We start from the raw sequence: 23804 nt of genomic DNA, 5'->3' as shown, positions 1-23804 counted from the left end.
GACAGTATTACAAGCATAAGATTATTTGACTATTTCATCCAGAACTGAACATAACATTAGAAAAAAAATGCTACAGATTGCATCAAAATAATTGTTTTATGATAAAGGTTTTGGTCTTGAGCTGATTGTGTAGTGTTAAGGTCTCCATTGTATTGTTACTTAATATTTTTTTACATGTTATTAAAAGGAACAAGTAGATAAAGCAAAGTTAACAAAACTTAACCCAAAACAGAAAGAAAAACAAAAAATAACTATTGGGTTTCTAACTTCCCCCTTTTTATACATTTGTTGATTTACAGTGTTTGTAGACATTTAGGTCCCCTTAGAATCCAAAATCTTCCTTCTCATGAGGAAGAATATAAGTAAAAATCTGTTCCCTCTAAGGCCTTTCTCGTTATAAAAAACCACTGAAGACAATATGAGTATCAAAATTGTATATTTAAAATAAGTTGGATTTGCTTTTGTTTCTTCAGGGCTGATGGTGTAATGAGGACAATGGTTCCAGAAAAATTATTGAAGAGCATGCCAATATTACAAGGACAAATAGATGCACTTCTTGAATTTGATGTATGTGCTTATATTTTCCTTAAACCTTTATGGTTAAAGAGACACATTTCTTAATTTGAATCTTAAAAAAGCATACCATGAAACATTTAACTTATAAAAAGAAAGTTATTGTGTTTTGCCAAGCTGCAGAAAAAAGTAAGTGGCTGAAGATTGATGATTGAATTACCTTTTTGCACTTCATTGAAGGTCAGCGTAGAGCTTCATGGTTCAGCCATTAACGTTATGCAAACTTCAAAATGATGTGCATTAATATTCAGTTTCTTACTGGGTTTATCTAGATTTCACTATTTCTAGGGGCCAAAATTGAGCTGTTCATTCTTGTAGTTTAGTATTGCTGAATTTACTGCATTTTCAGAGGCATAATTCTGTTTAGCTATGTGAAATAGACTCCTTAGTCTCTTTAATCTGAACAATAAATATATCTGCTAATATTTTATATTGTACTGAAAGAAAATCTAGTCCAAAATGTTGTACATTCATAATAAGTAAATCATGGGCTTTTATTTTCATATAGGTTCATCCAAACGAACTGACAAATGGTGTCATAAATGCTGCATTTATGCTTCTGTTCAAAGATCTCATCAAGCTTTTTGCTTGTTACAATGATGGAGTTATTAATTTATTAGGTATGTATACTGATAAAAGCATATCCTTAATTATTCTCATTATTTAAAAAAAATCTTTGTAGTTAATCTTGTTAAAGAAGAAGCAATATTGATTTTCCAAGTCAGTGGCTGTTTTGATTCTCTTATGTTCACATCTGTCTGCCTGTTTAGACCAAACGTTGCAGTTAATCTTCACAACTCTCAATCATGTAAGATGGAGTGTTGTGTAGATGAGCAACTAACTATGTATATGTCATTACCCACTCTGTAATGTTTATTTATGTTCTCATAATCACTGGTTTTTAGATTAGCATCCTCAATTTTACAAAATAAGCTTTTGAAGAATGAAAAGTGATCAAAGTAATAATTGTTATTTTTGTATTTGATCATGGATTGCTCCTCAAACCTAACATTTTTTGACTTGTCTGTCTTCATGGTTCTTTAATCCATCTTTTTTTTCAAAGCTGGAAAACTAGTTTTCACATATTTTCACAAAAGCTCATCCTTATGTCCTCTTACTCACAAAAGCATACCCTGGTAATCTTTTTTATGCCATGCCTTTATGATGTTGTCATCACCTCATCCCCAGCCCACAGATGTAGCTCCTTAAAGTCCACTCCTTTAGTCACATCATCTCCTGACACAGTTCTTGCCATGAATATGTCAGGATAGAACATGTTCAACTCCTATTGGGTTTAGGCTTTGAAGGCATGTCCCCTTTCCTTTAGTCATTGGGAACTGTTTGCCTTGGACATATTTCCTTGGGCTGCAAGAGACACCTTCCTTTCACAATGGGATCTGCCCATTTTCTAAAGCACTTGTTGGGTCTTCAATGAGCTTCTTATAAACCAGGTTTAGCACTCTTTTGAAGGAACCCTAGACATGAGTTTAAAAAAACAACTAGAGTACTAGTCCTATTATGTGCGAAGGTTCACTGAAATTGGGAAAGAGTTCTGCAACCTATCTTGCATGATCTGTCACCACTGGGTGCATTACAGGTTTTCTGCTGCTTCTGCCAACTAGGGGTTCCATGTGACTATACTTTTTACAAGGATGCCACTGGACTTACTGCCAACCCTGCCATTCCTTTGCAGCACTAGTTGAGAATTTGCTTAGTATCAGTCATTCTCTCCAATTTCCCCCTGTGATCCTCCTCCACACCTGTGACCTGTCAGCCAAGTTATTTTTGGTCATGGATTTAATATTCTCTCAGAAGAGGACTAGACCTTTATTCAGAAATACTGTAGTCTGACTGACAGTCAGTCACAGATGTGGAGCATCTCTCTGCTCAGGCAATTTAGTTAGCCAACTTGCATTAAAGCAATAAGAACCAGCACCAGTTGTCAGGCTCATTATTGTTGGAGAATAAGTCTCAACAATCCAGGTAGCAAATTCAGTACCAGTGTACTGTTGTGCTAGCTTAAGGACTGAAGGCTTGCTTTCTGTTACAAACATCTGGCTGTGTCCAAATACTGTTTTTAGTGATGCTTAGGTAAGCATTTCAGTGCATACGTTTTTGGCGGTGTATTAATGAAGCAAACTTCCTACTTGGCACAGATTATATTTTCATGTTTCTTGTTCTTTCGCCAAATAAATAGCCCCTATCAGTAAATAATAAGTTGAACCAAGCAAATGGTTGCAAGCACACTGGGCTGGCCAATGTTTTCTGAATTCGTTGTTAGATTTTGTCTTAGAAATATATTTTCCTGGGATTTCAGTTTAAAATGGGGAGAAAAAAGAATTAAGGTTAGGGGATACTATAAAATAAGCATGCTTGATTTTTGTTGTATATATTTTGTAGGTTCAAACTTGAAATTGGGATCTTCAATAGAAGTTCGCTGGGTAGAATAGGGAAAAAAACAGGCCATAAATGCTTTCTGCCACCTTTTTAATAGTATGATTTATGAAGACATTTCTTCACAATAATATGTCAAGTGTTCAGATGTTCTGCTTATAAAGATTACTAGAGTTTTGAGACTTTCAAATGTATCTCTTCCAGAGAAGTTTTTTGAAATGAAGAAAGGACAGTGCAAAGATGCTCTTGAAATTTATAAACGGTTTCTTACTAGAATGACAAGAGTATCAGAATTTCTTAAAGTTGCAGAGGTAAGTGAAATTTTCACAGAGAGAACAATAGCCTGTAAAGATTGCAAATATTCTGCTGTGTACTGAACTTTGTGAAAAGATATCATCAGAAGGTAGAAAAGATAATGGTATTTGACTTTCTGTATCATTAATATATTTAATATAAATTACACATTTAAAATGAGAGTACATTGGTTTGTGATATAACTAGTTATGTACATTCCTAAAATGAGGTGTTTGGAAATGACAGTCAACTGATGGAAGTAATCACCAGGTGGTTTTTCAACATCCAGTGTTTACATGATTTTTCAGCTGAATGCATGGAATGTGAAAAGAGGTCCCAGAGACCTATGTCTCAATCCATAAAGAAATTTAGAGATATCCTTGGGGAAGGTGTGAAAGAACTAAGTACCAAGGAGAGACTTAACGACCACACAGTCCAGAAATTAAAGCAAGCATGAGAAAGAAACTCAAAATATCTCTATCTTGATTTTGTTTGTTTATTTTGTTGGATTTGTTAAGGCTCCCAAACTCCAAGAATATTCTGGGTGATGTACAATAAAAGATGTGTTAAAACACAACTAAAATTCTCATGATTGTTTACTATAAGATGGGACAGAGAGAAGCTTGGAAATGCATTTATTTATTTATTTGATTGATTGATTGATTGATTGATTGATATTGCTTAAATAAGATTTGGTTACTATACCCTACAACAACAAAGCTGCATTCCTGAAATCCCTGCAGTGTCTGTTTTTTGGCCTGGCTTATCTCAAAGGACTGTCATCATTCTTGAAAGCCTTTCCAAGTTTCTCTCTGTCCCTGTCAGAAAGTAATTAGCTATGTTACTCATAACAATTTACTTCACATGTTGTTGTTTGATGTTTTATATTGTATTTTGGTTTGTGAAAATGTGAAACTTGAAACAATTTTATTTTCATTTTTTTTTCTTTATCCACAGCAAGTTGGAATTGACAAAGGTGATATTCCTGATCTCACACAAGTAAGTTACATTTAGCTTGACTGTGGTTAAAGGTAGCAAAGATACCAACAGAAAGATAATTTCTGTACATTTAGCATGCAACCTAAAAGCATTAACTGTTTAAAATATTTTAAAGTCAGCATATGCTTCCTGAAAATAGCAACCATTTTGACTGATGTAGATTGATCATATCTTTGTTTCTAGATTAAGACTTCCATTTTTAGGGCACTTATCATTTGGAGATATGTAATGAAGAGAATCCCCATTTCTTCTCCTTTGTAGATGTGCAGGTCTCTAAGAATGCAAGGAATGCATTTGAGAGAGGAGGTTCTTAAGGATTTGGACTCATGCTTTGACTTGGTCCATAACATCACTCAATTTTTTCTTTCCAGAGAAGAGATAGATTTAGAGCTGCCATAATAAAACCAAATGTTTTACTTAATTATTAGATGTAAAATACTTGATACAGAGAAGTGAAAACTTCTATTCATATTTCTACTCTGTGAATGAATGCAGTCATTATTTAACAATCATTGGTAATATAGGGTGTTAATAGCTACCTTTAAGGATTGGGTAAATATTATTTATTACCAATATATGTAAGCAACATTTTAAAAGCCTAGGAAATATGTTGCTAAACAAAAATTAAGTAATTTCTACAGAAATTTAAACTAAGGATAAAGTTCTTCCAAGCATTACTGCGGCATCCTATCAGTATAACAATTAAGTCTCTTGCATATAAATGAAACAGCTTTACTTCCAATTACATATTACATGTAGTCCTTGACTTACAACCATTCATTCAGTGACTGTTCAAAGTTACAGTGGCACTGAACGAATGGTTCAACTGGTCCTTGGAGTTCCGGCCATCCTAGCACCCCCGCAGTCACATGATCGTGATCTGTGTGCTTGGCAACCAACTCACACTTACGACTTGTCACAGCACTCTGTGATTATGTGATAGCCGTTTGTGACATTCCCTGCCAGCTTCCCCAGAAAGTCAGTGGGGAAGCCAGCAGGGAAGGTCACAAGTTGCAACCCGCACACCCTCCCCCAGCCCCTCTGTGCTCGTGCCAGCCACTTTCATACCCCGACATACCCTCCCTGAGCCTCACCCACCTCCATCGCACCCTCCCCGAGCCTCACCATGTCTCCGTTGCAACTGGTACACAACACAAATTCCACACTTGCATACGACAGGGCGTTATGTAATTTTTCAGTCATTAAAATGAAACCTTCTGTGATTTTCATGAGAATTCTTCAGTTGCAAGTCATATCAGGAAACTGCAGATACTCATTTATTTTTAGTCTACATAATATTTTCAAGTTGCAAAATTGTATGATTTGAGGAGCCAAAAGTCCCAGCTAGTTTTCTTTACTGTGAAACCGTACAGGGATGCTTTGACATGGAAGATCGTATGTGCAGTCTTAAATTAATTTCTGTGGGTGTTTTTCCTCATAAACTAATTATAGCATATTTTTGCCTAATATATTTGTAATGTCACTAACTTTAATTTTTAATTGACACATCTTTTCTGAGTAAAAATACAAAAAAAGAACCATTAGTATTACCTATTCAGAAAATAATATCCTTATATTGCCATCCTATGTTTATATATACCTTTCAGTACAATTTATTGAATTCTGAATACTGTACATAAGATTGCATCCATAGAGAATCAAATGGCAGGTAATTGTCATGCTTGGAAGATTATTTAAAAGTCTTCTATTTATTTTATGTGGTCTTGGCCTTCTTGAAACTTTTATGATAGAAAGTGTAATACAATAACCCAGATAGAATTAAAATTATACTGACCTAATTTATTGCAGGACAATCAAAAGAATCCTTGGCTCTTTCTTGTTGCATAGTAATGTGCTGGAAATAATTTAAAATACAATAAATACATTCAACTACCAATACCTTTTTGCTTACTGTTTTTCTTTTGAGAGAATATGGTTACTGTAGCTTCAAGTGAACACGAAGTGTTTTGTTTTATTTTGCTTTGCTTACAATTTTTCCTCTGATATTTTTATTTGATAATCCCTGAACATAGTTGAAAATTGGCTGTGGGAAATGTAATCCAAATTAAATTGAAACCAAGAGATTTTGTAAACTCTTTAGACATGAATAAGAACATTTATCTATATCTTCCAATATTTATATATTGATATATCTTCCAATATTTTAGTGCATTAGGAAATTGTTCATGGGTTTAGTTCAAAGCAGTGGTCTTTTTAAGACTGCTACTAGTGTTACATTCAATAATGGAGACTGCAGACTTTCCCCTCTCCCATCAGCATCCATTGAGGACAACTTTGGCATAAAGTGGGTAGAATGCTCCATACCCATAAAAGCCAAGGCAGTGATTTTTTGCTTGCCTTTTGGCAAGCAGCTAAAACAGTTTTAAGAGAACTTGGATTTTGAAAGGATTTGGCTTTAATTTTATTATTTTTTTCTTATCCTTCATTTTGGATATCTTAAAATTATCTTTTCATTCTTTTTATATCCATGCTGTTAAGTAGTGTATGAGCAGTCTTGAAAGTCCTTGAACATGATTTAGAATATAAAACATCTGCATTTGCAGTTTCTTAAAAGTTTTTCTGAGGTTTCATAACCACATACAGTGATAAAGTGCCACATAAAGTGCTTTCTATGCAAAATGAATGAAACAAGAACAGAACATGACTTTTGAGTTCATGCATGATCATATACAGTTGGGGATATACTGTTGTATAAATAAATAAATAAAATAGCATAACCATTTATTTTCCCTAAAAATCTGTTCCTCCTCGTTAACTGCCAGACTTTCAATCTAAACAGAAAAAGTTGGTAGGGTCGTTTAATGTTCTGACTTATTATTGAATACAGAAAGGCATGCAGTAATCATTTAATTGCAATTGTATTTTTTAAAATGCCCAGCTAGATGGCAGCACCTAGCTGACCTTGGCTGATCTCAAAAACAAACAAGGTGGACCTGATGGTACTTGGATGGGAGAGCACCAGGGAATCCCAGAGTAACAGACTAGACTGGGAAATTTAAAAAAAAAAATTCCCAGAAGGAGGCAGTGGCAAACCAGTTCTATATTGTTGATGAAAGAAAGCATGAATATATCCTTGAAATCCTCAAGCATCAACCTCAACTTGAACACTTGGCTTTATACATTCACATACATTGCATACATCAAAGTTCCTATGGTTTCATGAATGAAGATTTCCAGTTATACTTCTAAGTAGTATAAAAGCTAGATTTTATTGTTAAATGGATATGTTCTAATTATGTATACAAACTAATCAACAGGTGTGTGTGTTCATAAAATTGATACTTTGTGAACACTGAATCAGTAAATTAGAAAACTTGATTTTAATTGAAACTTTAGTTATCTGTTTTGGTGAGATTAGAAACATTTCCTAATCATGAATACATTTTATGATTTTGTATTCAGTATTCTATCTGTGCCTTCTTACATTACCAATAGAAGAGAATATCTGTAGCTCAGGGTTGAACTGTGGAGTCCTTGGTGCTCTCTGAGTTTGGTTGTTTGATTGCAGATGTTTCATTACCTGACTAGGTAATATTATCAGTGCTTATGCGTGGGGTTTGCTCCCTGTTTGTAAGTCCAATTCGTTCCATATGCCTGGGTAAAAATGATAAAGAGTTTTCACAGGGGAAGTAGATTATATATTAAGTATAATTAGTTTGAACCTATTGCTATCTATAAGGCAGCTTATACTTACATTAAGAAACTTTCTCCAGTCAGGACAGCACATCTCTACCTATTTAAAAAAGAACTTTACTCCAGCATCGCTGTTGGGAACCTAGACAATAGCTTGGTCTTCTTCCAAGCTATACTTTGCAAGTTAAGTTTAGATAAGGTTAGAATGAGTTTGCATTAAACCTGTGGCATATGTCTGCTTTTGTTGCAGTGTAAAGCTAGTTTGTAATAAATTGAACAATAAATTTGAACAGGCTCAGAAGCTATGTATGCTAATTTAATCCTAACTGCAATCATTCTATATTGTTATGCACAATTATTTTTTGATGGGATAAATCTAATTTACATATTTAGAAAGTCATAGGCATTGCTGATCTAAGTGGTGAAAATGAAGGGTCTTCATTTAAGGACTGTACAGTTGATGGACTTGTAATCTTGGTCAAACATAACTTGCATCTACTTTATCTCTGAAAATTTTCTTCTCTGATCACTGGAAATCTGTTTATCTGAGTATTTATCTGGGAATACCAAAGATACTCTTTGTTCTTACTGCATTTCCATTCTTTTCTCATTTTAACAACAGCAAGAGCATGATTGGATTAAAACAATTGACCATAAAAGTTAAGGGAGAGATTACTTAAATTGCATTAAATCATAATTGCAATATTATTTATTATTATTTTTACATTAGCTGACTGGAAAACTCTTATTTTATGGTCCTTTAAAAAAACACACACCCTGAGCATTGGTCTGAAAAAAAAAAATTCTGAGTTGCTTCCAAGAAATATTCAGACCAGTAGCATAAACTTTGAAGGGGGAACTACTGTAGATGTTATGAGAGACAGAATTTCCACCACTAACTTTCAGTATTCAGAACCTCCAATATCTAATGCATCCTGTGTCTTATGCCCCTCCTTTAATATTATTAGACATGGGAAAGTGAAGCGTGGTAGGTGTTGTGTTAATGTTACAGGGAGGAAAGATCAAGTATGGGGAGCTTGGGTTTTGTGTCCATTTCAGTATATAGTTCTGCACTGTGTTACAGCTGTAATTCTATAGAGAAGAAAAAATTGCTAGATTTTTCATTGGTTGAATATGTAAGCTTTAAATATGCATGCAAATATTTTTGGTTGTACAGATTAATAGAGTGCTATAATTATTAATAGAGTGCTATTAATAATATCTAATATATACCCACTCTGGTTTCAGTTTGCATTCCAACTAATAACCTCTTCCCCCCAAAAATGTACTTCAACAAACTATAAATTCATAGTAGCATGGAAGTAGTCTTTTGCCCAATTGTGTTATGGATTAAATGGAATAGCATAAGCATGCAAATAACTAATTCAAAGAAAAAGCTCTAGAAATGCCTCTTGAGCTCTATATCAGTTGCTTTTTCTCATGCTTCTTGGTTTTAAATGTATCTTTTCACTATCTTTTTAGGCTCCTAGTAGTCTTATGGAGACTCTTGAACAGCATCTAAATACTTTGGAAGGAAAGAAACCTGGGAACAGGTATGAAGAGATTTTATAGATTTATATAGAGAGGTTGTGGGGAGAGAATCTATATATCAAATTGGGTATGTATGTATGTATGTATGTATGTATGAAATTTGTCCCCACCCATCTCCCCACTCTGGGCGGCTCACAACTCATTAAAACTCATTAAAACTCATTAAAAACAATAAATAAATATACAATTAAAAGCCTATATACACAGTTACTGCTTGGTGTATTGCTTGGTGAATTTTTTTGCTCCTTACTAGAAAAAGCATTGAGCATTCATTATGCTATAGCGAACACAAAACAGAACATATCAACTGATGATTGTTTATAAGCTCCTGTTCCTGAACTTCTCATTGCCTAGTGATAGCTTTATTGCTTGCATCTGATGTCCTTTCTGAATCTGATAACCACTTCATGAAGGAATATTAGCAACATAGAGACACACCAATGTCTATACCAGTGTTTCTCAACTTTGGCAAGTTTAAGATATGTGGACTTCAACTCCCAGAATTCTCCAGCCAGCCATGCTGGCTGGGGAATTCTGGGAGTTGAAGTGCGCACATCTTAAACTTGCCAAGGTTGAGAAACCCTGGTCTATACACATTCTCCTTTGCCCCAACACAGTATACACATTCTCCCTTTCAGAATGGTTAGCACATATACATGTTGTGAACCTACTGCTTACTTGTTGGCATGAAGTGTACAGTTGTTTTTTCCTGGGCAGCAAAAATGGCGTAACAGTGCTGTTTCCAGCTGATGAAAGAGGGCTGTGGTCAGGAAACACAGAGTAGACATGGGCTAATGCATGTGGTATATTTGACCATATAGGATTGCAACTGTAAATATTTATAGGTATTATAAATTAGTAAAACAGATGGCAATTTGTAGCTTGTATCAGTAGGTTGCTTCAATCACAGAGTGGACATGAACGTGGCTCTGTCAGTTGCTGCAGGCAGTCTTGTGTTAGAATGTGCAAAGAGGTTTTCGGCTAACAATCTGGGCTGCCATATTAGTAGCGGAAAATTATTTTCTTCAGTCCATGTATATTCACTGAAAATTGAACAAATATGGACAGTAATATTTTCAGGAGAGAGCCTCAGTAAATAATTTGACTGATTTAGGAAGCTAAACAGTCAGCCTGTGGTTAGTACTTGGATGAGTAACCCACCTCAGAATCCTAGGTCTGTAGGCTATGTTTTGAAGTCAATTCCTGAAGTAGCCTGTAATGCACTTAAGAGAACTACCTTACCTTACCTGTGTGATCACCAGGAGCCAAATGTGATTTAAGGGATCCTTTACCTTTGGCTATTTCTAGGACAATTAGAAGAAACATAATTATTTTACCTACTGTAAGGAAGTTATATACATTTATGAAATTATGTAAAATTAATTAATAAGGGATATCTCTTCCTTTTCACCTCTGTATTCTTTGAGTATTCCAAAACTAATGACATGATGTAAATTCAGAGTTAGATATCCAAGGTCTAGCCTTGTGTTGCACAGAAACTCTTGTAAAGTAGAATATGGATGAAAATTGTAATTAGCATAATACAATCCAGTTAAATTTAACCAAGGTTGTCATCCTAATTAATGTAAGACCAATAGAACTCAACGGAACTTACTCCTGGGTATACGTACTATAGATATAACTTATTAAGCTAATGTGAAGTTCCTTGTGTTCTACTCTGAGCAAATATTTTTTTCTGGTCTGCATTTTACCATCCAATGTTGGTACTGGTTGGAAGAAATTAGAATACACTGACATTAACTAATCTTGTTTTTCTGTATCCCTCTCTTTTATTTACATAATGGCTGTTTTGCTGTTTAGTGAAGGGTAAGTAAACTTATACACTGATGTGTATGCCTGTGTGTATTTTGCAGCAGCTCCTTTAATGAAAGCTTATATTTTATGAATATTAGTGTCTTGCCAGTTATTTGCATGCTGTTTTGGAACTCTGCAAAATGAAATGCCTGTGAAACACAATGGTAATTGTCATGCTTACAGTATTTATTAAAACATAATTTCTGTTCTAAAAAGACAATTAACTGTATGCTTACACTGTCTGGCTAAATTGTAGCATGTCTTACTGGCTTACTAATTTTATTTAGGTCCTTGGAGGAATCCATAAAACTATTAATCTGCTAAAATGCTTTGTGGATATTATAAGAGCCCACATTCAATCTTTTTAACAAAACTATTTGAAATCAAGGGAAGTTAAAAGAACATTTTTTTAAAAAGTTTTGGATAACAGATATTGATTGAATTTTGTCTGGAGATGATAGACTTTAACTGGTGGGCAGGATTTGGGGCAAGGTTTAGATTTCCAGAATTTTTGAAGCACTAAAAAACATTTTTTCCATAGAAGGAGGGAGCCCGCAAAAATTGGAAATTTGGGGAAAGTAGACACATTTGTAATATTTAATTTTAATACTCTTTACATTATATATAAATGTGTGTGTATGAACAGATATATATTATGTATAACATGATAAGTTTATGAAACTATATTTAATGCACAGAATTGAAAAATATATTTTTCTACTGCTAATAGCTATAAAATTATTGACTTAATTTACTTTAAAATGTAGCTATATCAAGATAGGTAGCACAGATAGCTAGTGTTTCCTGGGCTGGAAAAGCTAAGTTAATATGTGGATGGAAAACTATGAGGAAATCCCAGAGCTAAGAAGAAAAAAAAAAAAAATCTGGAAGAAGAGAATGACAAACCCCTCCTGTACTGTTGCCAGAAGTGCTACGTGTCGATGAAGTTACTAGGAATGAATCTTAACTTGAAGGGGACTACTTTTTAAAATATAGCTCTAGTTGTAACAAAATGGAGAACTAAAAATCAAAAGCAAGCTACTGAATTCTGAGAATATACAGTACATCTCTTCATTTTGCTAATACCATCACCATTTGGAGTTAATCAAAATACCTTAAATGTTGTGGTGACTGTTTCAGTTAGGGCAGTATTTTTTAAGAAAAAGGCAGGGATGAGATTAAGGCACAGAATACATATATAGTCACAAAACTCACCTTTTTTTTTTTTTCCTGAAGTACTGTTATTATCGGCAGTTTCTATTTGCCTTGTTCTTTTCTGTATCTTTTCATTATTTTCAGGGGCGCTTTAGCTTCTATCTTGATTTGCCATGTTTCCAAACAGATCGATTTGTTTCACATTTTAACCATGTTGCTGTATGTTTGATTTAAAATGAAATTATTAGGGAATATTTTAAACCTTTTCCTCCAATTCAGAAAAAGAGCAAATGAAAAAAGGTTTAGGAAGAAATGAGTTTTTCCCCATTTTTTTAATGTGATTTTCCAACTTTTTTTAAAATAGAAAATATTACTCTACAATTGCAGAGGCAATTGCACTATTTTTTAAAATTATATTTATGCAGTCTTCCAGATTCTTCTGTGAGTTTATAACTAGCAAACAAAGTCTATTCCTGAATTGTATTTTCTTATGTTAATTCTTCTAGCTCTGGTGCTCCTTCCCCCTTAAGCAAGGTAATGATTTAAAGATTTATATTACTAGCTGACTGTTCAATTAAATATGTAAAATGGAAAAGTCATGTACTTCATAAAAATGTATAAAATTGATGTTTGATCTCTTTTATTATAATTTATATCCTACACTCGTATATTACTTTTAATTTCTATGTGAAAAATATTACACAGAGTGATTTCTTTCCAGAGGATTAAACTATAGAGTCAAACATAAGTGTGTTTCTATAGGAAATTATTTGTCCTTTAGCCTCAATGAAATAGATAGGATTTCAGTGGCACCAAAAGAGGCTAGTTTCCCTGGATTCAACCAGTTGTTAATTAATACAAGTAGTCCTCGACCTACAACCATTTAGTCAGCAACTGTTCCAGGTTACAACAGCACTGAACAAATGGTGGTTATGACTGGTCCTCGGAGTTCTGGCTATCCCAGCATCCCCACAGTCACATGATCATGATCTGGGTGCTTGGCAACCTGTTTGCTAAGCATCATGTGATCACCATTTACAACCTTCTCTGCCAGCTTCCCCAGAAAGTCAGTGGGGAAGCTGGCAGGGAAGGTTGCAAGTTGCTGGGGTAAGCCTCCTCCACCTGCGCACCCTCCCCCAGCCCCTCTGTGCTCATGCCGCACCAGCCACTCATGCAACCCCATGCACCCTCCCCAACTCATATGTGCCTCTTGCACACCCACCCTGACCTGTGCAGCACATTTCATGCACACTCCCCAACCCGCACCACTGCACACCCTCCCCAACCTGCAGCCTGCGCAACCTCTCTGACCCATGTGGCGCCTCTCGCGCAGCCTCTCATACCCTTGCAGACCCTTCCTGACCTGCGCAGTGCTTCTCACACACCCTCACACCACCTTCATGACCTGTACTGCACCCCGCACACCCTCCCCAACCCACGTGATGCTCTCACACACCCTTGTGCACTCTCCATGACCCACACTGCACCTTCGCGCACCTCCCGAACCCCTGCCACAATCTCATGCACCCTCCCTGACCTGCATCTCTCATGCATCCCCCCACACGGTCCCTAACCATATGGCACCTCTCATGTACCCCCTCGCATTTTCACATACCCTCCCTGACCCATGCAGCACTTCTTGCACACTCTCTGGCACCCTTGCAAGGTAAAAATAGGTAATGGTTAAGTGTATTTCTTTTGGAAGAAATCCTGTAACATTGGTGGCAGCAGTGATTTCTAGTAACCATGGCATTCCATGCATATTTTCATTGCAACTCAGTGTGTTCTGGGAAAATATTGAAAATTGGATTTGTTTAGGTGTCGGTGAGATCACAACATAATCTGTACAAGAGCTCTCAAAAGTAAAATGTAAGGATTACATGACAAAAGTGAACTCACAGTAGGCAAATATGTATTAAAGGGAAAAAGTATAATCTGGATTTAATCACATTGTGTTAGCTTGTTTTTCACTGGATGATAATGAATAACCTTAGAATTTAGGCTGCTATTTTATAGGGGCTCAGGACATTGCAAATAGGTGTGGCTGGTGAAATGAATATTACTAATTGCACCAGAAGTGCACGGTTCAGTTAAGGAATCTGCCTTGAGTGTGCATTTACACATGTTGAGATTTGGTTTAATGTGAAGCCAGAGCAGGACCTAGACTGTAGTGAACACTGAGTTGCTTCTTTGTTAACTGTAAAAAAAAAAGGGGGGGGGAGGAATGAGCTTTTCCCTACCCCACGTATGACAACTTGGAACCCAATCCAAAGAAAGTCAGTTGGCTAGGATAGGTGGTTGTGGATCCAGCAGACATGAGCAATGTATATGTTTGCCTGTGGCATAGGACATGTATTTATAATTGTTCTTCTTCCTGGCAGCTATTTTGTAATAATGCCCATAATATGTTTTCAACATTCCCAATGTACCTTTTTTTTTTCAATAACTTCCTTGCTTATAACCTATTCTGGCATCCTACTGGGCGTGTTGAAGGTTATTTTTTTTTAAAGTTTTTTTTAATTCAATCTACATAAGGTTTTATGCATGATTTAACTTTGAAAGTAATTTAATGGAAAATTTTCCTCCTGTGAAACATAAATGTGAACATAGTGGTTTCTTGGACATTTCTTATTTACTATAGATTTCAAATTTGATAGCTTTGAGGTTGCTGGCCCAGACTGCTTTTGGCAATACAAACTTTAAATAAGATTGAATATACTTCTCAGGATTAAATCTAGGGCTGCCTCCTCCCTAATATATTTTATGATGATTTCATAGCACAGTCTTTTGATAAAAATCTGTGCTTTTTTTTATCAAATCTGTGTGGTTTTTCTGACAAACATAGATACAGTAGTATATTTAGTATTTCAATCCCTAGAATGCTCTTAGTAACAGACAAAACAAAAGCTGAATAATCTAAAAGAGTTAAAATCCAGTTGAAAATATCAACAAGAATAATCAGTAATTAAAAGGTCTGGTTGAAAAGATTTTAATGTATTTCCTAAAGACAAAGCAAAGATTAGTGTTTCTTAGCTTTGATGTGATGGTAGAAGGCTACTACCATATCCTGAACAAATGGGCTTCAGAAATGGGATGAGGGATCTGTGGTAGGCCTTTCTCACCAAACTTAATGTTTCACACAGCACACAAAAGCCTGCCTTAAAATACTTTATTCAACATTCCAGAACCAAAATTCCATTGTTGTATGTCAGGTGTCTGTCATTGTGAACAGTCTACATTTCAGAGTTGCCACCTCCCTTATAATTAACTGCATGCAAATTTCTGTGTGAAATATTTTATATGAACATCATTTTCATAAAATATGTGGGACTGTCCGAATCTTAATGTATACACCGAATAGGTTTTTTCCTGAAAAGATCCAAGTGGGACTTGAATTTCTCTACTATTGTAAAGCCAACTTTTAGAATGTATTTAGTTTCTAAGCGTTTAAATAAGGCATTTATTGTTCAGAGGATTTATACTCCATACAAACTCACCTTACATCAGGAATGTACAATTTTTGTTTTTGTTTTAAAGGGTAAATGTATGTGAACTCCTACAGCAAAGGAGCACTCTTGCCCAAAAGATATACTGCTAATATCTTTTCCTAGGTGGATCTTGACAAAATGCCAATTTTTGTGCTGGCCAGGAAATTTGAGATCTTGCTTAGTCATTGATCCCCAGATAACGCTGAGCTGTTGCGAGCAAAAATTCAAGGGAAGCGTTCAGAGCAGCCTTCTAAAATGTTTTTCATGCTGTAACTTCTTTATCCTTCTGTTTTGGCTCTTGACTCTTTAATCTTAGCCCATGTGCTCTTTTCTGTAAGGGCTTTCCAAAATAATTAAATAATTTTAAAATGGTATTTTTTAAAATGCAAATTTGGAGTTTATTAAATAATGATTAAATATTGTTCATTAGGGTCAAACTACGTGTTACTCTCTTATGATTTATGCCCTTTACCTAAGTTTTTTTTTTTTCAGAGGGCCTGCGCAGGCTTGGAAACTTCCTGTAATGATAGAAACACTTTAGCGTGTTGTTCACCAATAAAATCTCCATACATTTGCAGTTTTCAAATCTGAGGAAGGAAAGCTAAATATTAATACTGACTTGCTGGAAAGTGGAGCTAAGGGATGCACGTTTCTTGCATCCTATGAACATTATTTCCATCTCTTTTGCTGCTTTTTAACCTTTCAACCTGCTTCATAAGAAATTACTAAGGATATAAAATTAAGAGAAGTATTCAGCAAATTTTTCCCCTTAGATTCAAATGTATACTTTTAAGCATATTTAAAAGACAGGAGTAAATAATTCAATTTACTAATAATAAGTACAATGTTTCATATAAAAAGTGCACCTTTTCATTAAACAAGGCTAAATAGATGCAATGTTCTTGGTTTCAGCCTGGAAGGGGGGGGCAGGAGTACCAAATATCTATAATTGACAGAAATGGTTAATATTTTAGAAAGATTTCTTTATGGTGATAGCATGTTGAATGTTTTTTAGCTTCCCACTTATAGGAAATGCCAGAGAGGCATATGATTGAAAAAAATTAAATAAATCTAATTTATATAATATGTACTAACCAGCTCTTCTTTTCCAGTCTTCTCCAGCCACAACTGTTACATCTCCCAATTCTACCCCAGCAAAAAGTATTGATACATCTCCTCCAATTGATCTTTTTGCAACATCTTCAACTACAGCTCCAGTCAGGTTAGTTTGGCTGCAAATATAATACTTAGTTTTAAAATATTGGGCACTTACAAGGTGTTATAAAGTATGCTCCCTCTTTCATACCCCTTAAATTTCTCAGGTCATGGAAGACAAAGTCTTTTGTAAAAGCATGACAAACAAAAGCCAAAACACATATGTGAAACTGCAGTGTACAAATCACACCCACTCACAAACCTTGATGTTTCTCTTTCATCGGGGGAAAAACAGGTCGTAACAAGCTATAGACATACCTTACTCCTTGTCTCGGTGTCCCATAAATTCTTCCTGCCTGAGTATTTATAGCAGTTGTGGATTGTAGATTAATCACTAATAAGGCATAAATTAGCTTTACCAATCTGGAAATTACAGCTTTTGAAACCTAACTTATCTGGAGAACCCTAGGTTGGGGAAAATTAATATAAGACTATAACAATTTGTACAGTTCTAATTATATTCTTGAATATGCCATTATTTTTGTTTAATTCTTTTTTAAATGAATTAAAAATCTTTCACAGGTCTTCAGAATTACTTTTATGACTTTTATCCAAAGACTTTTTGGTGTGTGTTTTTTTTCTTTGTAACAGTGCTTCCAAACCCTCCAGTGACCTTTTAGATCTTCAACCAGACTTCACATCTGCCCCTGCGCAAGCAGCTTCAGCAGCTCCCGCTGGTGGAACAACTTCATGGGGAGGTAAAACCTTTATGATTTTAGTTCTCTAAAACATAATTTCAGAATAAAGCTGGAATGCTGACCATGCTCTCTTAATCCACCTCCTAAATAGTCTGAGACTATTTGTGCTAATTACAGCTATTTTGTAAATCAGACTTTCCCAGTTTTTTAGCCCTCCAGATGTGTCAGACTACATCATTTCCACTTGCCAGCCATCAGAGATAATGATGGCTTTGGAAATCACCAGTTTGAGGAAGGCTGTTCTAGCTTTCTGTATTTGCTTGCATTATATGATGTGCATTAATAGCAGTAAGGTAAGTCAACCAAAGATGGCATTCTGAAGAATCAGTAATGTACCATTTACTAGAAAATATTTCAGTATAGGAAAGTTTTCTTCTTTACATTTCTAGCTATGCATAAAACGGTGACAAAGTCTCAAGATGCAACTAAAATATTTTTTGACAAAGTCCAAGTGGCACAGGGTATATAAACTAAGCACCTTTAGTTCTGAATGGGGTTGCATTTCCCCAGATTCAATTGGTTTGCAGTTTGGGAGTTTTCCTAAACTCTCAGCTCCTGCTCAAAGAGCAGGTGGCAGCATAGCCAAGAAGGCCTTCATACAGATTTGTTTAATGTGCCACTTGACCTCTTCCTGGACCAGGAGGTCCTTTTCACAATCACTTATGCCTTGGTCACCTTGTCTGTGGACTAATCAATGCTATTTACATGGGGCTGCCCTTGAAGAGCGCTTGGAAGCTTCATCTGGTCCTAAATGCAGTGGTGCAAGCAGTTATGGGCATGTCACAGTAGGTCTCTATTACATAAGCTGCATTGGGTAACAGTAGGTTTCCAAGTACAATTGCAGATGCTGATTGTCATCTTCAAAGCCCTACATGGCATAGAGCCTCGTTACTTCAGGGACTGTCTCTTTCCTGTTATTTCTGCCCATTCCATAAGATCAGGCAGAAATGGCATGGTTCAGGTCTCATCCATTAACCAGTGTGTCACACTGATGGTACATGGGAGGCATGCCTTTTGTGTTGCAGCACTTGCCCTCTGGAACAGCATCCCCTCAGAGATTCAGATCGGCTTTCCTTTGAAAACCTAGCTCTTTCCCCAGGTTCTAGGCTAAGGTAGAGTGTGGGCTCCTTCTATAAGAGGCTTTATGGGTTTTTAGTGGAAGTTTGTTCCACCAGGATGATCATCTCTTTTTTCTTTTGCTTCATGTTTTATACATTTGCTTTTAATTTTGTATGCTGCTCAGAGTTATCAATGAGTTGGCCAATCTCAGAAATAAGAATGACGTTGAAGATGATGATGATGCAGCAGCTCCTAGTAAACTATTTGTTTCCTGCATTGAGCTGGTCTTGTAATTAAACTTTTCATTGGTGTCCTGGGGGTTTTGTGTACCTTTTCCTTGTGTTTTGCTGCATTCCTTCCAGTTTGTATATGAATTTTTACAGGTGATAGAATTGTTCTTGAAAGAAGTCAACATAACAATAACAATAATAATTATTAAATTTATATACACAACTGTCCTGGTGCTGATTTAAATAATAATGATGATGATGATGATGACAAAAATCATTCTTAACATTAATATAAGCCTTGCTAATGCTTACTTTAAAAAGTGTTAATTAGAATAAACAGTGCAGCACAATTTTTTAAAACTTTGGACTATTTATTGCAGACCATGTCCTGAAAGAATAATTCAACCTCATGACATATAGAGATACTTGCAGTGCCAGTGTGTAGGCATACTCTTAGTCTTAAGTATCTAGTAATTCATGCTAGTTCTCTGCCATAACTAGACATATAATCAGTGAGGTTCACACAATGCATGCAATCAGTTTCATCTCTCTTGTTCTCAACTCACAGTGCCCAGTGGTAAGATTGTGAGATCTCCCTCACATTCAAGTACAAATAACTGGGAGCAGAAGTTGCATATCATTTCAATTCAGGAGCTGTTGTTAAAAATATGTTTCTAGTACCTCTGCAAGGAAGACTACACAATGCCAAGCTGTACTTTTGGTATCTATCTCTCTTCTTATATTCTATGAAGAGTGTATATGGGACAAGAAAAAGTGAAGTCCTGAAAAAAAGACTTCTTGAACTTTTGGGGAAACTGGGCCCATATGATATTGTGAGCATATCGGAGGTACTCAAAGTTTATGGCTGCCATTCACAAAATGACTGTCATAGTGTATGTGGACAGTCACAAAACCCATTTATCAGAAAGAAAACTGGTGAAGTTGCTCCCTATTCAAATCCAAAAAAATGAAGATGGTTAGGAAGGCTGGTTTGTTGTTTTGCAACTTGTCAGCTTGCTTTTTAATTTTTGTTTAAAATTAAAATAATCTTTTTAAAATGTTAGAGTGAGGGGCATCAAGGAAGAAGTTTGCAGGAATTGTGACACCCAGAGGTGCTATTTTGAGGGTCCCAGATGCATATTATGTTTAATTATCAATTTGTCAAGGATTTTACAAAGAAATGCCATTATAATGAATTTCAAAGTTTCATGTTTATAACAAATTTTAACCTCAGAATAATATTTTTGAATACAATGTCTATTTGTAGTGTCATTATTCTATTTCAAACGACCATATCCTGAGGGTTTCGTGTTGTGAAATAACCTATAGTTGAATCTAAAGAAATTCTGAAATGTTGATCCTGAAATGTATTCTCATTTTACATTTGATTGGCCTATAACCAAAGCACTATATCCCTAACCATGTTGGATTGTAATTCTCTCCTTCTGTAGAAGGAATTTGATGTTTAAAACTTGAATGCCTTCACTTGCCATTCAAAATGCAGGAAATTAGAATCACAGAGGATGCTGCTAGAACTCAGAACACTTTCTAACATCTACTGAGAATATCGAACCTATCGTAAAACCAACAGGGCATGCAGATTTTAGTCATTTACAAATAGCATTTTAGGTCATATGATGTTTTGGTTGAAGAGTGCTTTTAATTGCGTTATCCCCTTTTGATCTGTGCTTGTATTGCTTCTAGCAATGCCCAGAGGTGCCACCTTGTCTGTTGTAGCAAGACTCAGTTGTGAAAACTAACATATGTATTATGGGTTAAGATTTTTGATGGAATCCTTTACTACATCTGAGAGTAGCAGGCCAGGCTATATGGTGCACACCCATCTTTATTCTCCAACAGAAAAAGAGGCCAGGAGACTTGGGCAACTCAGTTAGGATTGCTTCCTGGCCTTTGGGCTGAAATCATGTGTAGCATATATGTATAAACAGCTAGGATGCTCTCCCTTCAGCATTTGCCACTTGAGTTGCTTCCCTCAATCTTCATAGTGGTAAAGCCAGTCCTGCCCAAGAGGTGGTCTTCATTTCATTGCATTTGTTTAATGTATACTTTGGCAGTGCTAGAGAAGGGGGAGGAAGAGGAAATGGGTTGTCAGCTATATGCTTTCCTCTATGCATTTGCTCCCTCAGGAGGTCAAATGTAAAGAGAAAATCCCATCTACGTCCTGTCATGGAGAACAGTGCACATAGATCTTCCCTTTCTGAGGCTTAATGAAATATTGTCTTTTTCAGCCATCCCAGGTAAACCAGATAGGAAACACAACTAGATGAGTTAATTGTACTTTATTGTAAGGCTACATTAACAGAATCTTGCAAGTCTGAAAGTACCAATCTCTCGCTCTCCATATTAACCACCTGAATAGTTAGGGTGGGTCCTTCCTAAGTTTCTTTCTCTAACCATTACTCTGATGCAGACTCCTTTCTCTTTTATCTGATTGTTCCCTAGGCGGCATCTCTTCCCCCGTCTTCCAAGGTCACCCTCACATTCCATTAAAGTCCTTGACTGTCTTTTTCCTTCCCCAGTTTGCCCTATCAAAGCAAGAATTGTTTAGTACATCCGCATATATCTGAATTGTCTCAAGAGCCTTTCCAGGCAGGATGAGAGGAAAATTATTTTTAATCCTATACCTACATCAACATGGCTCCAACAGTGAATGAATGGATTGTATTCCTGCAGGATCTAGATTTTTATTTTGGGAAATATAAATAAATATATTTATAAATATATTTAAATAATTTAAATAATTTAAATTTATAAATAATTTAAATTTATAAATATATATTTATAAATATAAATATCTTCACTGGAAACAAGTGATGCTCAAATTGGGACAGTTTTACAAAATAATTACTTTCTGGGGGAGAAGAAGCTTTTGTTAGGATTGATCAAAGATGTGACTTCCATTTTTTCTAAAGGACAGCACTATATTTGTGTCGAATGACAAAGGGCGTAAAAAAAACCATTTAAAAACTGTAATGGAGGGAAATTGCTACTGATGACCACTGATGTTAGATGAATTAGCCAGTTACTGCCAAAAGATTTCCATAATCATAATTCACAAAATCCTCCAACTGATAATAGTGAATATGGGAAATATCAAGGTAAGCAGCAGCACAGAACCAAAAGGAGCAATCATGAGTCATCTACACACCCTCCTCACTTAACAACAAATCTTTTCCTTGAAGTACTAGAGAGGCAGAGGAACTGCAGCAATCAGGCTAACCAACAAATTCAAATATGGCTTTGCAGCAAAATGCATTAAGCAACTATATCTACGTATAGTACACGAGCATGAATAGAGAACATGTACACACTTGGGTCTGTGTGTACAAGTATGTTTATTCTCTTTTGTCCTGGACTATAGAACTTTTGGAGGGCCACTGAAAATTAAGATTCGCTTAATTTTTAAAGGTGGCATGAATTTCACCATGAGCCAGACAGAAGAACATGAATAGAGTATGCACACTTATACTAGTTTGGCATGACTTAACTTATACAATATATGGATCGAAGCACATTGTTTTTCAGAAGATGCACACAAGCCCATCAAAATCCATCTACCTTGTATTAGAGAATCTTTTAAGAAACAACAGTAGTTTCCTTCCAGGCAGTCAGATCATGGCATGATACAGCTGCAGAGGGACAGCAGTGTTTTCTGGGATGGGCTTTTGGCCACAGCATTACCTTTATGTTGCACATGCAGCTTGTGATGTGTGTGTGGCCTCAGCACTCGCATCCCCTTTTGACCCAACTGCCTACACGACTGCGCATAGCAGCAGCGTTGGCTGCAGATGAGTGTGTGTGGGTGATGAGACTGTACAGCAGGGCAGGGAGACGGATGCGGATGAATCCTGTAGCAATTCAGGGAGTCTCATCCAGCAGGAGCATCACTCAGGTGTTGTTCAGAGACTGGAAGAAACTTGCATCATTAGGTGAGTCAGTGGCAGGCTCAGAGTACGATCCAGGTGAGTTGACATAAAAAAGACAGACTTGTTCCTCATCATTGGCCATATCTGGGAAGGCTGCTCTCAGTCTTCTGGAGGGCAAGATAAGGGGACTAATCCTCAATATCTTTCCCACTGCAGGTCAGGAAAACCCCAAAGTTAAAGGGTCAGGTTCCAAGTGCCAGTGATAGGGGTGAACCATGCCACCTGCCTGAACAGAACTCTTCTCAACACACTGGTTGCGAGCGAGAAGTATATATTGCTAAGCCAAGCCTAGCCAGAGCTTGACATTGGCTATCCAAAAAACTGGAATGGGTCTATCTTCTTCTTTCCTCTGCTTGTTCAGTTAGCATGGAATGGAGTGTTCTGTGCTGCCTGTCAAGCCAGCAAACAGTACCTTTGCCTGGAAATGGGCCATGCATGCTATCCAAAACAAGGTTGGTGTGTTTGGGCATGTCATCACAAATCCTATGCCAGAATTAAGGCTCTGGCTACTCTTGCTACTGTTAGATGGCTTCTTCCTAGGCATAGCCTAATTTTCCTCAATTGGACCCTTCTGGAACAAAGAGAGAATTTTCCAGAAAGGAATTGTCACAACTGTTGGAAACACAGGGCAGAAATGGGCAACAAGGGGGAGCCCACGGGGTTTCCTGTATCTGTTAATCCCAAGGCAGCTGCCTCACTATATTTACATCATTGCATGTTGGGTCTCTCCCT

The 23804-nt window shown here is 36.2% G+C and overlaps 1 protein-coding gene across 1 annotated transcript in view; it reads left to right on the top strand.

Annotated features, from left to right (window-relative positions):
• The window catches only part of SNAP91 (synaptosome associated protein 91), a 95536-nt gene that overhangs the window by 43080 nt on the left and 28652 nt on the right, over positions 1-23804 (top strand). Inside the window, exons 7-15 of the mRNA XM_088138131.1 lie at positions 474-567; positions 1082-1193; positions 3172-3278; positions 4219-4260; positions 9397-9467; positions 11287-11292; positions 12942-12969; positions 17036-17145; positions 17730-17836. Of these exons, the coding sequence (XP_087994257.1) occupies positions 474-567; positions 1082-1193; positions 3172-3278; positions 4219-4260; positions 9397-9467; positions 11287-11292; positions 12942-12969; positions 17036-17145; positions 17730-17836 (677 nt within the window). The remainder of the gene's footprint in view (positions 1-473; positions 568-1081; positions 1194-3171; positions 3279-4218; positions 4261-9396; positions 9468-11286; positions 11293-12941; positions 12970-17035; positions 17146-17729; positions 17837-23804) is intronic.

Source organism: Python bivittatus, unplaced genomic scaffold, assembly GCF_059951505.1.
Source record: "Python bivittatus isolate LINGU-HERP-01145 unplaced genomic scaffold, Pbiv_v1 ctg000020_np1212, whole genome shotgun sequence".
NCBI lineage: Eukaryota > Metazoa > Chordata > Lepidosauria > Squamata > Pythonidae > Python > Python bivittatus.
This window is presented reverse-complemented; position numbering and strand designations above follow the sequence as displayed.